This window comes from Alternaria hordeiaustralica, assembly GCF_023758085.1.
Source record: "Alternaria hordeiaustralica strain BMP 2776 chromosome Unknown scaffold_27, whole genome shotgun sequence".
Lineage (NCBI taxonomy): Eukaryota > Fungi > Ascomycota > Dothideomycetes > Pleosporales > Pleosporaceae > Alternaria > Alternaria hordeiaustralica.
The window spans coordinates 305,655-317,805 of record NW_026056799.1 but is presented as its reverse complement, the minus strand read 5'-3'; the positions used below and the strand labels follow the sequence as shown (position 1 = coordinate 317,805).

The 12,151-nt window shown below is 53.9% G+C and overlaps 5 protein-coding genes across 5 annotated transcripts; 1 reads left to right on the top strand and 4 right to left on the bottom strand.

Moving 5' to 3' along the window:
• Nucleotides 1–624: 624 nt before the first annotated feature.
• Nucleotides 625–2,149, bottom strand: J4E84_009304 (uncharacterized protein; the record flags this gene model as incomplete). The annotated part of the gene is made up of 2 exons (XM_049391867.1): nucleotides 625–2,075; nucleotides 2,128–2,149. 2 exons carry the CDS (start codon nucleotides 2,147–2,149, stop codon nucleotides 625–627), a joined length of 1,473 nt encoding a protein of 490 aa, XP_049240505.1.
• A 158-nt stretch (nucleotides 2,150–2,307) lies between these two features.
• On the top strand, nucleotides 2,308–3,362 carry J4E84_009303 (uncharacterized protein; the record flags this gene model as incomplete). The annotated part of the gene is made up of 4 exons (XM_049391866.1): nucleotides 2,308–2,364; nucleotides 2,417–2,555; nucleotides 2,612–2,731; nucleotides 2,785–3,362. The coding sequence occupies 4 exons, from the start codon at nucleotides 2,308–2,310 to the stop codon at nucleotides 3,360–3,362; spliced, it is 894 nt and encodes a 297-aa protein (XP_049240504.1).
• A 45-nt stretch (nucleotides 3,363–3,407) lies between these two features.
• J4E84_009302 (uncharacterized protein) lies at nucleotides 3,408–3,926 on the bottom strand (the record flags this gene model as incomplete). The annotated part of the gene is made up of 1 exon (XM_049391865.1): nucleotides 3,408–3,926. The coding sequence occupies one exon, from the start codon at nucleotides 3,924–3,926 to the stop codon at nucleotides 3,408–3,410; it is 519 nt and encodes a 172-aa protein (XP_049240503.1).
• A 3,164-nt stretch (nucleotides 3,927–7,090) lies between these two features.
• J4E84_009301 (uncharacterized protein) lies at nucleotides 7,091–7,973 on the bottom strand (the record flags this gene model as incomplete). The annotated part of the gene is made up of 2 exons (XM_049391864.1): nucleotides 7,091–7,351; nucleotides 7,401–7,973. The coding sequence occupies 2 exons, from the start codon at nucleotides 7,971–7,973 to the stop codon at nucleotides 7,091–7,093; spliced, it is 834 nt and encodes a 277-aa protein (XP_049240502.1).
• Nucleotides 7,974–8,522: 549 nt separating this feature from the next.
• Nucleotides 8,523–11,595, bottom strand: J4E84_009300 (uncharacterized protein; the record flags this gene model as incomplete). Its single annotated transcript, XM_049391863.1, has 3 exons — nucleotides 8,523–10,648; nucleotides 10,697–10,954; nucleotides 11,001–11,595. The coding sequence occupies 3 exons, from the start codon at nucleotides 11,593–11,595 to the stop codon at nucleotides 8,523–8,525; spliced, it is 2,979 nt and encodes a 992-aa protein (XP_049240501.1).
• Between the last annotated feature and the right edge of the window lie 556 nt (nucleotides 11,596–12,151).

Genomic DNA, 12,151 nt, shown 5'->3' with positions numbered 1-12,151 from the left:
TGGGCGGTGGCATCGTTAGCTACGCAGGCGTTAGTACAAGGTGTTGGCAAGCTCTGAAAGGGATGAAACTCACGATTTGTCGCATTAGCCGGAATGCTACCATTGAACGTCGCATTTGGCGCGAGATACAAGCCCGGTGCGTTGAAAGGTGGCATGCTTTTTTGATGTCGGATCAAACTGTCATCGCGTGCGTGCTTGGAATCCGATGGTAAAGCGTAAAAGTCTCAAGGCTGAGTATCTGGAAGATGTCTTCTAAAACAGGATTAAGGGCGCGGGAAGGCTACCTTATAGATACGGCATGGTAGTACAAGGCTGAGAAACAATGGCTGAGCGAGTGACTGAAAGGTTAAGATAAGATTGGTCAAGTCAACGAAGATGCGCAGGCAGTTTGGGGGCTGAGCTTGCTGACATACGCCACCAAAAACGTGAACCAGTCAACAACGCGGTGTAGGTCTGCGCAATTGAGCCCGACCACCATGATCGGTAGCCTTATAGCAAGGACAGCGAAAACACACCAAAATCTTCCTGGCACAAATCTGCCTTCCACCTACTCCGCCCCCTTCATGTTCTAAATAACATGAGACCAGCTGCGCGACATAAATCTGCATTCCACCCCCCCATCCCCTAACTCCTAAACAACATCAACCCCGCCTCCTCAGCATCCACACCCTCCTCCACCTCACTCTCCACCTCATCACCCTCCCCAAGCCCCACCCTCTGCCCAAACAAACTCCCAAACAACTCATCCCTCTGCCTATCCCCCCAAGACCCCCTCTCCTCGGGCGCCATAAAATTCTGCAGTTTCTCCTGCACCGTATACCTCAACCTCCGCCCCTTACTCGCCTTCGTATCAACAACCTTCTTCGTCTTGGCCTCGCGCGCAACCTGCCACGGCGCCTGCACAACAAATTCAGCGGTTCCGTTGCTGTTGAGGTCGGCGGAGCGCTGCTCGAGGAGCTCTTTGAGCATGAGGCCGTAGAAGTCGGCGTCGTCGTAGATGGCGGGCGAGGGTTGGGGGGTCTTGGTCGAGGATTGGAGGGGGGCACAAGAGCGCGGGGTTTGGGTGCGGAGGACTAGGTGGGGGGATGAGAGCTGTGTGTCTAGGACTTCGGTTAGGGTTTGCTGGGCGGATGCGTTGAGGCGCGCTTTGTTGTTTGTGACGGTTGTGGCTTTGGTTTTGTTGGACCAGCGCTCCAGGACGGCTTTGCGGTGGGGGAGCGTGGTTTTCTCGCTGGCTTGGATGGTGGTCCAGATTTCGGACGATGGGGTCGCGGAGTCGAAGGTTGGGCGCTTCCGCTTTGTACCCGTTCGCGATTCTTCTAGGGAGAGGCGCAGGTTCGTGAGGTTGTTGAGGAGAGTCAGGGCTGCTGCCTCTGCTGCCTCGATAGGCGCATCTTTTGCGGTCTCTGTCTTGTATGGCTCTGCAGCCATGGAGTTTGTGGAGATCAAGGCCTTTTGTAGTCGAATGCGCGAGTTGAGTAGCGTATCGAACGTCTTCCGTTGGGTCTTCACAGCTTCTCCCTTGGCGACGTCGGACTGCGTGCCAGCAGCGATGCCCGACGTGAAGGACTTGTTGGCGGACATGAGGTCGCGGATGGTGGACGCATCGGTTTTGGCTTCGGCGCCAGACTCGTCATCGTCTGAGCCTTCGGATTCGTTGGCCTCGTTGTCGCTCCCGCTTTCGCCTGCGCTTCCCACATCCTCGTCCTCGTCGCTCATGTCTTCGTCGAATTCGCCGTTCATGTCGTCCTCGTCGCTGTCCTCTTCGCCATCAAGCTCTACGCCATTGATGCCATCCTCTTCGTCATCATCGCTAGCCTCGTTGTCTATATCGTCGAAGCCCTTCGCAAAAGGATCGTCGCTGTCGCTGTCCTCGAGTGCTTTGCGGTCCACCTTGCGCCCCGTGTACTCCGGGCCCAGAGGCACCTCAACCGGCTTCCTCAGCTTGCTCTTTCCCACTGACGTATAATGTTCGCGCCCAGCATTGTTGTCTTCAACTTCGGAGAGTTCGGCGTCAGAGCGCTCGTCTTCGCTAGAGCTCGGCGCAGGGTCGAGTAGCGACTCGGGATCGAAATCTGGTGGTCATATGAGCAAAAATCAAGTCGCGCATATACGAAGGGTTCATACCTCTAATCTTTGACTTCCCCATTGTGTACAAGTGGTTTGGTGTTGCTGGTGCTGGTGAAGCGCGCGGAAGAGAAAGTTCACTCTATGCCCCACAAAAAAGTTCAATGACATCGGCTAAATGAAACGCCGATGCGCGTCACCTCCGCCGTCAACTCCGCAACCCCCGTTTCTATCACGACGATGCTGAAGCCACGGTTGTTCTCGACGTTGCGATGTCTGCAGCATGAGAACCCACTCGTATGTTAAACGCTGGGATGGTTGATTGCGCAATAGCTGATGGCGAGCGCAGGGTCTTCCGCGCTCAGGCGCGCCTCCGCAAATGCCGCGCATGCAGCGAGGCTTGCCACAGAAGCGAAATATCAAAGATGTGAAGAAAGTGATTGCTGTCTCGTCTGCAAAAGGTGGCGTTGGAAAGAGTACTATCGCTGGTATATTCTACCATTCAAGACCCAACTGATCTCAGAACACTAAAGCAGTGTTGTAGTCAACCTCGCCTTGAGCTTCGCGCGTCGTGGTTACAAGGCCGGCATCCTTGACACCGACATCTTCGGCCCATCAATACCGACCCTACTCAATCTATCTGGCGAGCCCCGACTGTCAGCAAGTCAGTCTTCACACAAAACAAGTTTCCTCCCAGCCTCTAATCCCACAACCCAGACAACCAACTACTCCCCCTCTCCAACTACGGCCTAAAGTCCATGTCCATGGGCTACCTCATCCCAGAAACCTCACCAGTAGCATGGCGCGGTCTCATGGTCATGAAAGCCCTGCAGCAACTCCTGCACGAAGTCGAATGGGGCGGTCTAGACGTCCTAGTCCTTGACATGCCACCTGGCACGGGAGACGTCCAACTCACAATCACCCAGCAGCTCATTCTAGATGGTGCACTCATCGTATCGACGCCCCAGGATCTGTCGCTCAAAGACGCGGTGAAGGGTGTCGAACTCTTCCGCAAAGTCAATGTGAAGCTACTGGGTCTGGTGTGCAACATGGCGGGCTTCAAATGCCCGGGTTGCGGAGATGTGCATGAGGTGTTTGGGAATATGAACAAGATCAGAGCTATGTGCGGGAAGTACGATTTGAACATGCTGGGCGAGATTCCGCTACATGCTAGTATTAGCGACGACGCTGATCGTGGGAAGCCGACTGTGGTAGCGGAACCGGAGGGTGAGCGTGCTATGGCGTTTGCTAAGATTGCACAGCAAGTGGAGGGTCTTATTGGGCTAGAGCGGTAGTCGTCTTCTTATATCGACGGACTTTCACCCAACGACATCACTACTTCATACCCCAATCTTCTGCAGTTCCCTGAAATACCCATTCAGCTCCTCGCCTCTCCAATCAAACAGCACTCTCACACCCGCACTCATCAGTCTCGCCCTCACGCCCCTCACCGCGCTCAGAATCTCTTCAACTCGCTCCAGCTCGGACGCCGAAATCATGACATGCAGCACAAAGCCACGGAGCTCCTTCATCTTAAGCACAAGCTCAAGATGCTCGCTAAACACCTCCGCTGGCCTCACTGGCCTAATACACAGAGTCCTCCCCGTACACTCACGTTTCTGAGGCTCGTAGTCTTTCATTTCACCCCGCAACACCACGCTTAGACAACGCAAGTGCTCCGCAGGTACGATGCTAGGGAAGACCTGGTCGCCAAGCCAGATGTCGCGGAAGAAAGTATCCAACGCCACGGAGTCGTGGACAAGGAAGGTGTTGACGCGGAACCAGGTCGTTACGACGTGGTGTGTCATGTAGCCCATGTATTTCCAGTCGAGATGGTGTTTGCGGCCGTCGGTCACCATGTTTGCCAGCGCGTCCCGGACGCTGCTTCTGCCGGCACACGTCTGATCAGACGCAACTGGCGGTACGCGCAGTACGACTGGTATGCCTTCGTCCGTCAAGTATCCAGCGATTTTGCTTCGAACATCTTCCGGTAGACGATTCAGGATCTCACCAGTCAACCTTCTGCAAGACAACGCGCCATAGTCATAGACTGCACGATTCAGGTCCCTATACCATCCATTAATGTCATTGTCAGGCAGGTTCAAGAGCAACCCATCTTACTCGGTGGCTGAGTTATACGCCCGCGTCTGGGCGGAGCTAAAGCACAGGTACTTGTGAACAGGCTTGTAGCATTCGTCCCAGCTGGCGCCTTCTCCAGCTTTATCGATGGACTTTTGAATTTTCTTGCGGACTTTTCTTATACAGTCCGCTGTGTATTGCCTGGTCTGGATGGCTCTGGTAGCTTGTTAGTGCCGACGCGCCGTTAGTCTACCCTGTTACCTAGGTACTCACCGAAGTAGCTCCCGTCGCGTAGTGTTTACCACAGTATACGTGGGAGTATCAGCTCCACGGCCTGTCAACGCCGTGAAATACTTCTGGATATCGATACGTCTCGTTGTTAGAGGGAGAGATCGGAGCGGCTGTCCCGCTGGTGCGTCCATGGTGTTGCTGGGTTGACGGGGAGGGAAGGTGTACCGCGATGACGTTGTGGGGCGTAGCGCGCTAAGGGAGGCACGGTCGTGTCACGTCCGGGCATCTGCATCCTTCACCGTAGGCATTGCGAAGTCATCTCCATCGGCCATGAAGTGTGATGCTTTGGTTTCATTGAGAAGGTTGCGAAAAATCGACGACGCAACTAGCCCGTGCTTGAATGTCACCTGGTGTATAGCTCAAGGGTCCGGGGTAGCTCTTGCCTGCCTGCCAGACACGAAGGCGCAACCCACGAGACATAGCGCACAAAATCGTACAACGCGCTGCATTATGTGCGGCGGTGATTGGTGGGAGTTATGGAAAGAGGATTTCTTGCTTACTCTTCTTTGCTGCATGTAGATCGCCTGCCGTGTTCTGAACAGCGGGCACATAGACCCCACCACATCTCACGGATACTCCCGCATCGCAACCACGAAATGAGTCCGACGCTACCACATGCACCCAAGTGGTCAGAGAAGACTGAACTTAGCACTTGCAGCTGCAATTGGAGTCATGACTATACTTACAATAGTTATGGCGATCATGAGGGAGTCACCAGCCTCTCAAGCATGTATGAGGCCGCACGCGATGGCTGCGTTCGATGCAAGCTACTTCTTCGAGGAATAGAGAAGTACACCGTTCCTCCTAATCGTTCTCATCGACCCGCCGAAGCCACGCTTAGTGAGTACGAGCCCGATCCCGGTCTCGTGGTTCTCATCCGCAACGCTCCCGACACACCTCTACGGGTGAAGTTATGCTCTACAGATATGGCAAATAGATTAGAGAACTTACTTATGGATTTGTATTTCTACAATCACCCCGGTTCGTTTGAAAACACAACAGACACGGCACCTACGTCATTCACTTACCATTCTTAGACAAGCCACCTTGCTTTTCAGACATCAAGCCAGCAGGACATGTTCTGGCTGATTCTGCCTCCCAAGCGTGTTTTGACACAGTCAGAGAATGGATTAGGCAGTGCGACGATCTACATCCACAATGCTCTCCTAAGACAGATATGTCAACCACGCCAACGAGGCTCATCTCAGTCGGTTCATCCTCAGATGACATCAAGCTTTGCAGCTCGGGTGAAATACCAGCTGGTGCCTGCTACGTTGCCTTGAGTCACACATGGGGGTTGGAAGAAGAACGCATGAAAGCCATGCCCTTGCTCTTCAAGGGTAATCTTTCTTCTCGGATGTCTGGCATACTTTGGACCGAGCTCACTCAAACGTTCCAGGATGCCATTACGATCACCAGGAACATCGGCGTCCCATATCTCTGGATCGACTCACTATGCATTTTTCAGGACGACCATGGGGATTGGGCTAAAGAGGCTTCCCGTATGGCAGCGCTGTACAAAAACGCGTACTTGGTGATCGCCGCGACAAGCGCCAAAAATGGGGACGATGGCTGTCTACGTCCCAGAATCCCAAGCTATGACATATCCGAGTCGGCCACTGGTAGCTTTCATGTACAACAAAGGATATCCCACCACACGCTTATTGCGACGCAAGCAGACAGCACTGATATGCCTCTTCTGGATAGAGCATGGTGCTTTCAAGAGCGACTACTCGCTTGCCGAATCCTCCACTATACTGAACGCGAAATGATGTGGGAATGCCAAGAGGAAATCTGGTGCGAATGCCAAACCATCCAGGGTCGACCGGCAAGATCCGATCTTAACAACCCATATCCAATGAACTCTTACACATTCAAGCTCTACTATGCCGCAGTGATGGCATCCGCGGACCCTGACTTACGAATGAAGTCATGGGTCACAGTAGTTAGAGAGTATTCCCAGCGGGCATTGACGTTTGAGACCGATCGACTTCCCGGTATCTCTGGAATCGCTCGAGAAATTGCCCTACTAGAGCTAGGTAGATATCTAGCTGGGTTATGGGAACGTGAATTCCCTGGAGCGCTGTTGTGGTCGTCTGTAAGTGGAGTTTTGGACAGACCACTTGTGCTTCCAAGACCTTTGCAGTACTTGGCGCCCACATGGTCTTGGGCGTCGATTGTCTCGGCGGTAAAACTTCGCCAAGACTGGGTAGCAAAGACGACAGTTACAGTCTGTCGGGTGATTGATGTAACGTGCACACCAAAGACCGCTGATCCTTACGGACACGTGGGTGATGGGCGACTGAGAATATCTGGGCCGACGATAGCAGCGACCCTGACGCGCACAGATCGTAGACAGGAGATTACACGGTACGATGTCGTCTTAAAAACCACGAATCTTGTGGTACCAGGGAGGGACGCTGACTCCGCTTTCAAGAGCAATATCTTGTTGACGGAACCCGCTATAAGCGTGCTAATCCTATTCGTACAGGTCCGTTCTTTTGACACGTTGTCTGACCTGGCTGAAGGTCTTGTGTTGGTCCAGTCAAAGATACACAATGGGTATTGGGAGAGGATTGGAAGTTTCCACGGATGGGGCTTCGAGCTGTCTCAGACCAAGGAGAGCGAACTCGTTATCGTTTAGCATGTCTATCTACACTTTCTGCTCCGCCATCCACTTCTCAGCCTCGTCCTTGTATTCTTCTCTCCACCTCGTCAGTGGCGGTCTCTCATTCACAATATCGCCTACACTCCACAACATGCGCTTCTTGTCCGTTTCCTCCGTGACCTGGTCGTCAGGACAGATGATGTAGAATTTCTTGGCCTGCATCTTGGCGTACATGTAGTCTGCTACTTGGTCAGCAGACCATGCACCTTCTGGTTTCGGTTTCGTCGAGCCCGGCTCATTCCCAGACTGTGATGTGCGTTAGTCATTGCCAATTACCAAGAGCAACACAACTTACAAGCCCAGTAAACGTCCACCCCGGAACCAACAAATGCACCCCAACACTGGTGTCCTTGAGATCGTAGCTCAAATGCTCAGCCAACGTCTTCACAGCCGCTTTACTAGCATTATACGCGGGATTACCAGGCGGGTTCGTGATACCCTGTTTACTTCCCGTAATCACGATCGCGCTCTTCCCCTCCCCTTCTTTCCCCGCCCTCTCTTTGAAACTCGGAACATACGCATTCAAACCATTCACCACACCCCCTAGGTTCGTAGCCAGAATCTTATCAAAATAGTCTTCATCACCCCACGTTCCCTTTCCGCCAATGCCCGCATTCAGCATGAGGAAATCGACGTCGGTGCCGACTTGTTGGCGGATAGAGTTCCAGTCCGAGCGGGATGACACATCTGCTTGGATGCATTTTACATCGCCGGAGAGGTTCTTGCGCGCGGTTTCGAGCGAGGATTGGTTGAAGTCGACGATGGAGACGCGCATGGAGTGTTTTAGGCAGAGTTGGGCGACGGCGTAGCCGACGCCGGATGCGCCGCCTGTTATGAGGGCGTGTGCTGAGGGGCGGAAGACGGACATTTTCAGCTTTTAGAATTTGAAAGTTTGTAAGAGATCGAGTTGAGGGTGTATGGTCAGTTGATTGGAAGGGGAGGACGTGGTGCGGTCGTCCTTGAGGGATGCTGAGGTGATGTCATGCGGGGTTATGTTATCTCCGGTGCGGAACTTGGTGTGAACTATAACGCAAACTCGATAGCGCGTGTACCTTCCAGCTACACATTTTCATAGTAATCTTAAGCTCATATCATCAAAGCTATCGCAATCATACCGTATACCAAAGTACCATCTCAATGACCAGCCCGAACTAGGACCATACCGCAGTCTGAGTCAACGGCGCACTCTATACATTCTGTATCTTAAGCTCATAGTCTTCGCAATGCCTCATGTGAACATGTTTCATGTATATATCCGAGCACATCGCTAATGGTAACTTGCGAAAGGTTGCATGCGATTCAATGTGTACGTTTATATTAAGATTACGGACAGTAAGGAATTGGGTATCTACAGTATTTTGACGTCTTCTTCCACACTCCCTCAATCTGTCCCTGGCTCCCTACCCACCTACAGGAATCACGCCCTCCCACCATCCCCCGCAGCCCCCATACCCAACCCATCCATTGCAGTCTCAAACCTTTCAACCCCCGGCCTCTCCACCATCCCCGGCCTCTCCACCTTCTCCTCCACCACACCATCACTAAACAGCCCCGCTCCAGCCCCAGCAGTAAACCACCGCTCAACGCCCGGTCTCTCCTCCTTCAAAACCTGTTCATTCACACTCACACTCACACCACCCGGCACCATACCACTCTCACCCCCCATCACCATACTACCCAGCTGCTTCCCCTCCTCATCCCCATCCCCAACCGGCGGCGTCGTAACATTCAAACTCGCAAGCGTAAGCGTACTAGCATTAACATCCCTCCCATCCGGGCCATCAACTTTCAAACTAAACGGATAAGCAATCCCACCAGCCGTGGGTCGGGTAGTCAAAGTATCCGTTTCGGGGATGATGGTGCTGGAGTTGTCGGGGTTGTCCGAGACGATGATGTTGGGTGGGACACCAACACCAACACCGGGGGAGCTGAGTTCGCTAGTAGGGCTAGTAGGGGAGGGAAGGGGCGAGGCAGAGCGTTCTGGGGCGAGGGTTGTTGCGTCTGCGAGGCCCGGGGTTGGAAGGACGATTTTGGAGAGATCGTCTAGGGGCAGGCCGGTTTGACCTTTGTCGGTTACGGCGGAGTGGCGGGAGTGGGAGCGTGAGCGTTTTACGCTGGGGGCGGTGAGGTTGTTGGCTCGGCTGCGGGTTGGCGCGCTTTCTGTTGTGCCGTCGATGGCTGTATTGGCTGGATCTTGAGTAGAGGTTGAGGCCTCGGTGTCGGGGTTCTGGTCTGCTTTCTCTTCGCGGACGATCTGAGGCGTGTTAGTAACGTTGTCGTGGCTGACGTTGAGAGTGAGTGTACTTACAGTGGCTGAGTCATGCTTACTGCCCCATCCAGCCCACATCGACATGCCCCAACTCCTCTTCTTCGCCTTCTCGGCTTTCATGCCCTTGATCCTTCTACCAGCCAAGGCAGTTGGTGGGGGTGTCTCGCCCTCGAAGCCTTCGAAGCCTTTCTGCATATCCTTAATACGCTGCTTCTGGATCTTAATCTTCTGCTTGGAGAACTTGTTGTTCCACTGAGATTGCGCTTTCATCCATTTGCTGACGGGACCTGTCTTGGGCACGCCCACATCAACGCTAGGGATGTTCAGTGCAACTAGCTCTTCCTTCGGGGCGAGTGCATAGATGCGCCCGTGTCGATCGATGCGCTGGCGGATCATATGGCGTTCGAATGGCGGGATCGCATCACCAGCTCGACCAACGCGTGCATCTTGAGCGGCTTTCTTCTCGGCTTTGGTGGGTTTGGGATGTTTGTCCGCGGACTTGGGGTCGTCCGACGAAGAACCAGAGCCAGCCTTGTCAGATTCAGACGAAGTGCCTGAATCACTGCTCATGAAAGAGATGTCGTCATCGTCGAGGATGTCGATGGACTTCTTCTGAGCGCGTGCAAGGGCCCAAGCACCGAACTGGGCTATACTACGGTACATGTGCTTTGCCGGGCGGGTGAAGCTGAGCGTGGGTGCAACGTGACATAGATCATCCCAGACCTGGAGCTGAACGTTCGTGGGCCTGTAGCTGGCGGCTTGAGCTTGTATGGACTCAGCAGTCTGGTTGTTGGAAGGTGGTGGGATGTAGGCCAATGGTTGCGCGGCTTTGTGCGCGAGGTAAATCTGCTCGTCTCTGAGTAGCTCACCACCTCCCGTTTGGATGAGTAGAGGTGGCAATCCTCCGAGGGTTGGCTGTAGCACCGGCGATACCAGAGGATGTGTCAAGAGATGGTTCGGGGCGTACATCTGGATCTGGTCCTTGATCTCGACGCGTTCATCTTCGAGCTGAACTGATAGCTGGCTCTTGGGTCCAATGCTGTATTTGCCATTTGACGAGATCCAAGTACCCATGCCTTGTCCTGTAGCTGATGGATCCGCGACCTCTTCTAGAGGTGGTCGATCTCCAGATTGGACGGAGTAGCCTCGTACGCGCTCAGCTTCCGCCTCCTTCTTTGCTGCCTTGTCCTCCGTCTTTTCTGAAATGTTCTTCTTCCTGGTCGAGCCTCCGAGGGATGTTTCGATGTCCAGCATATCGTCTGCGTTGGGAGGTGCTGTATGTGGTCAGTAATCGCTCTTCGATAGGGACACGACCAACTTACGCCAGCTCATGCTCGGCTTGTGGATGAAGCCGTGCGAGGGAATGTAGTCCATCTTGCCATCTCCTCCGAGACTGGGGAAACTGTGTGTCAAGTCTACCCATGGACTGATCAGGATGGCTCCTGCGGGCAATGGTATGCCTTGGTCGCGCATTGTCACGAGCATGCTGAGTACCATGCCGCCACCTGCCGAGTCGCCAGCAAGTATAATCGTCGTAGGGTCGTGCTTCTGTTCGAGGAGGTAGAGGTAGGCGGCCAGACCTGGAGGTGTTAGTATTCCTGTATTGATATCGAGCAGGCCACTTACAGTCGTGCAGACCACATGGGAAGGGGAACTGAGGCGCGAGTCTGTATTTGGGCGCCAGCACCCGAGCCTTGAGCTTGCGCGCATGCCGCTGCATCTGATAGCGATGCTCGTCGACGCTGCCAAAGAAGTAGGCGCCACCATGAACGTAAAGCATTATGCGATCGCCTTTGGTGATTGCCAGCTGCTTCCTCGCGTCGTAGTCCTTGCGCATCTCGATCCACTCGGCCTTGAGTGTTGTGCCTTCGCGTCTCCACTGCCACCAATTCGTTCCTCCGACTGCCTTGATGCCTTCTGGTCCCAATTGTGCATTGAGCAGTTCAGCTGAGCGCTGTAGTAGAGTCGCGGAAACCTCCACCAAATTCACGTGGACCCAGCGCGGCACTGGAACCCATTGCGACGTGAAGGCTTGCAATTCGTCGACCGTGTGGAAGGAGGCATAGTGGAGAAAGCGGCGGATGAGCTCGAGGCCTTCGTGATACGAGATGTGCGCCGTGGGTTTTTGCGCAAGAGGTCGGCGATTGAGGTAATGCGAGAGATATGTCTGGATGACCGTGGGCGTCACAGCCGCGCCCACAGAGATGGTGTTGACAGGCATCGCGACTCGGGCTTCAGGGGTGCGGAGCTATCCGAGGTGGCGTAAGACGCGCCCGACTACTGTCGCGTAGAAACCTGAATGGTATGCTGAGAATCTGCCACTGTCGGAAATGACGGAAACGCGTTCTAACAAAGGAAAATGTACGAGTTGTGAGAGACACAGGGAAAGCTTCGTGAGCCTTAGGGGTTGGGAGTGGAGATGGTCCCCCGGATTTTCGGTGCACCTCCCAACCCCTGCACGACCCGCCTGTACGACGTCATCGAGACCCTTTTCTACATTATCCGAGCGTGTGAACCACGAGATGGCAGTTGATCGTTACCATGCCCGGCGCTCAGCATCAGCTTGAAAGCTTCGTCATCAGCATCCATCAAATATGTTAATCCAATCCGGCAGTCGATCGTTTATCAGACAGGTGACCATAACGCCATACGAAGGTCTGCTTCAACGAGCAGGACTTCTTCCAGTCGAACATAACTCGGTTAAGACTATTGCACGCACTTTAGTTGTACTCCAAGGTAGCGCTGTTTCAAGATTGCCGTCAAGTCGCGGCTACCCA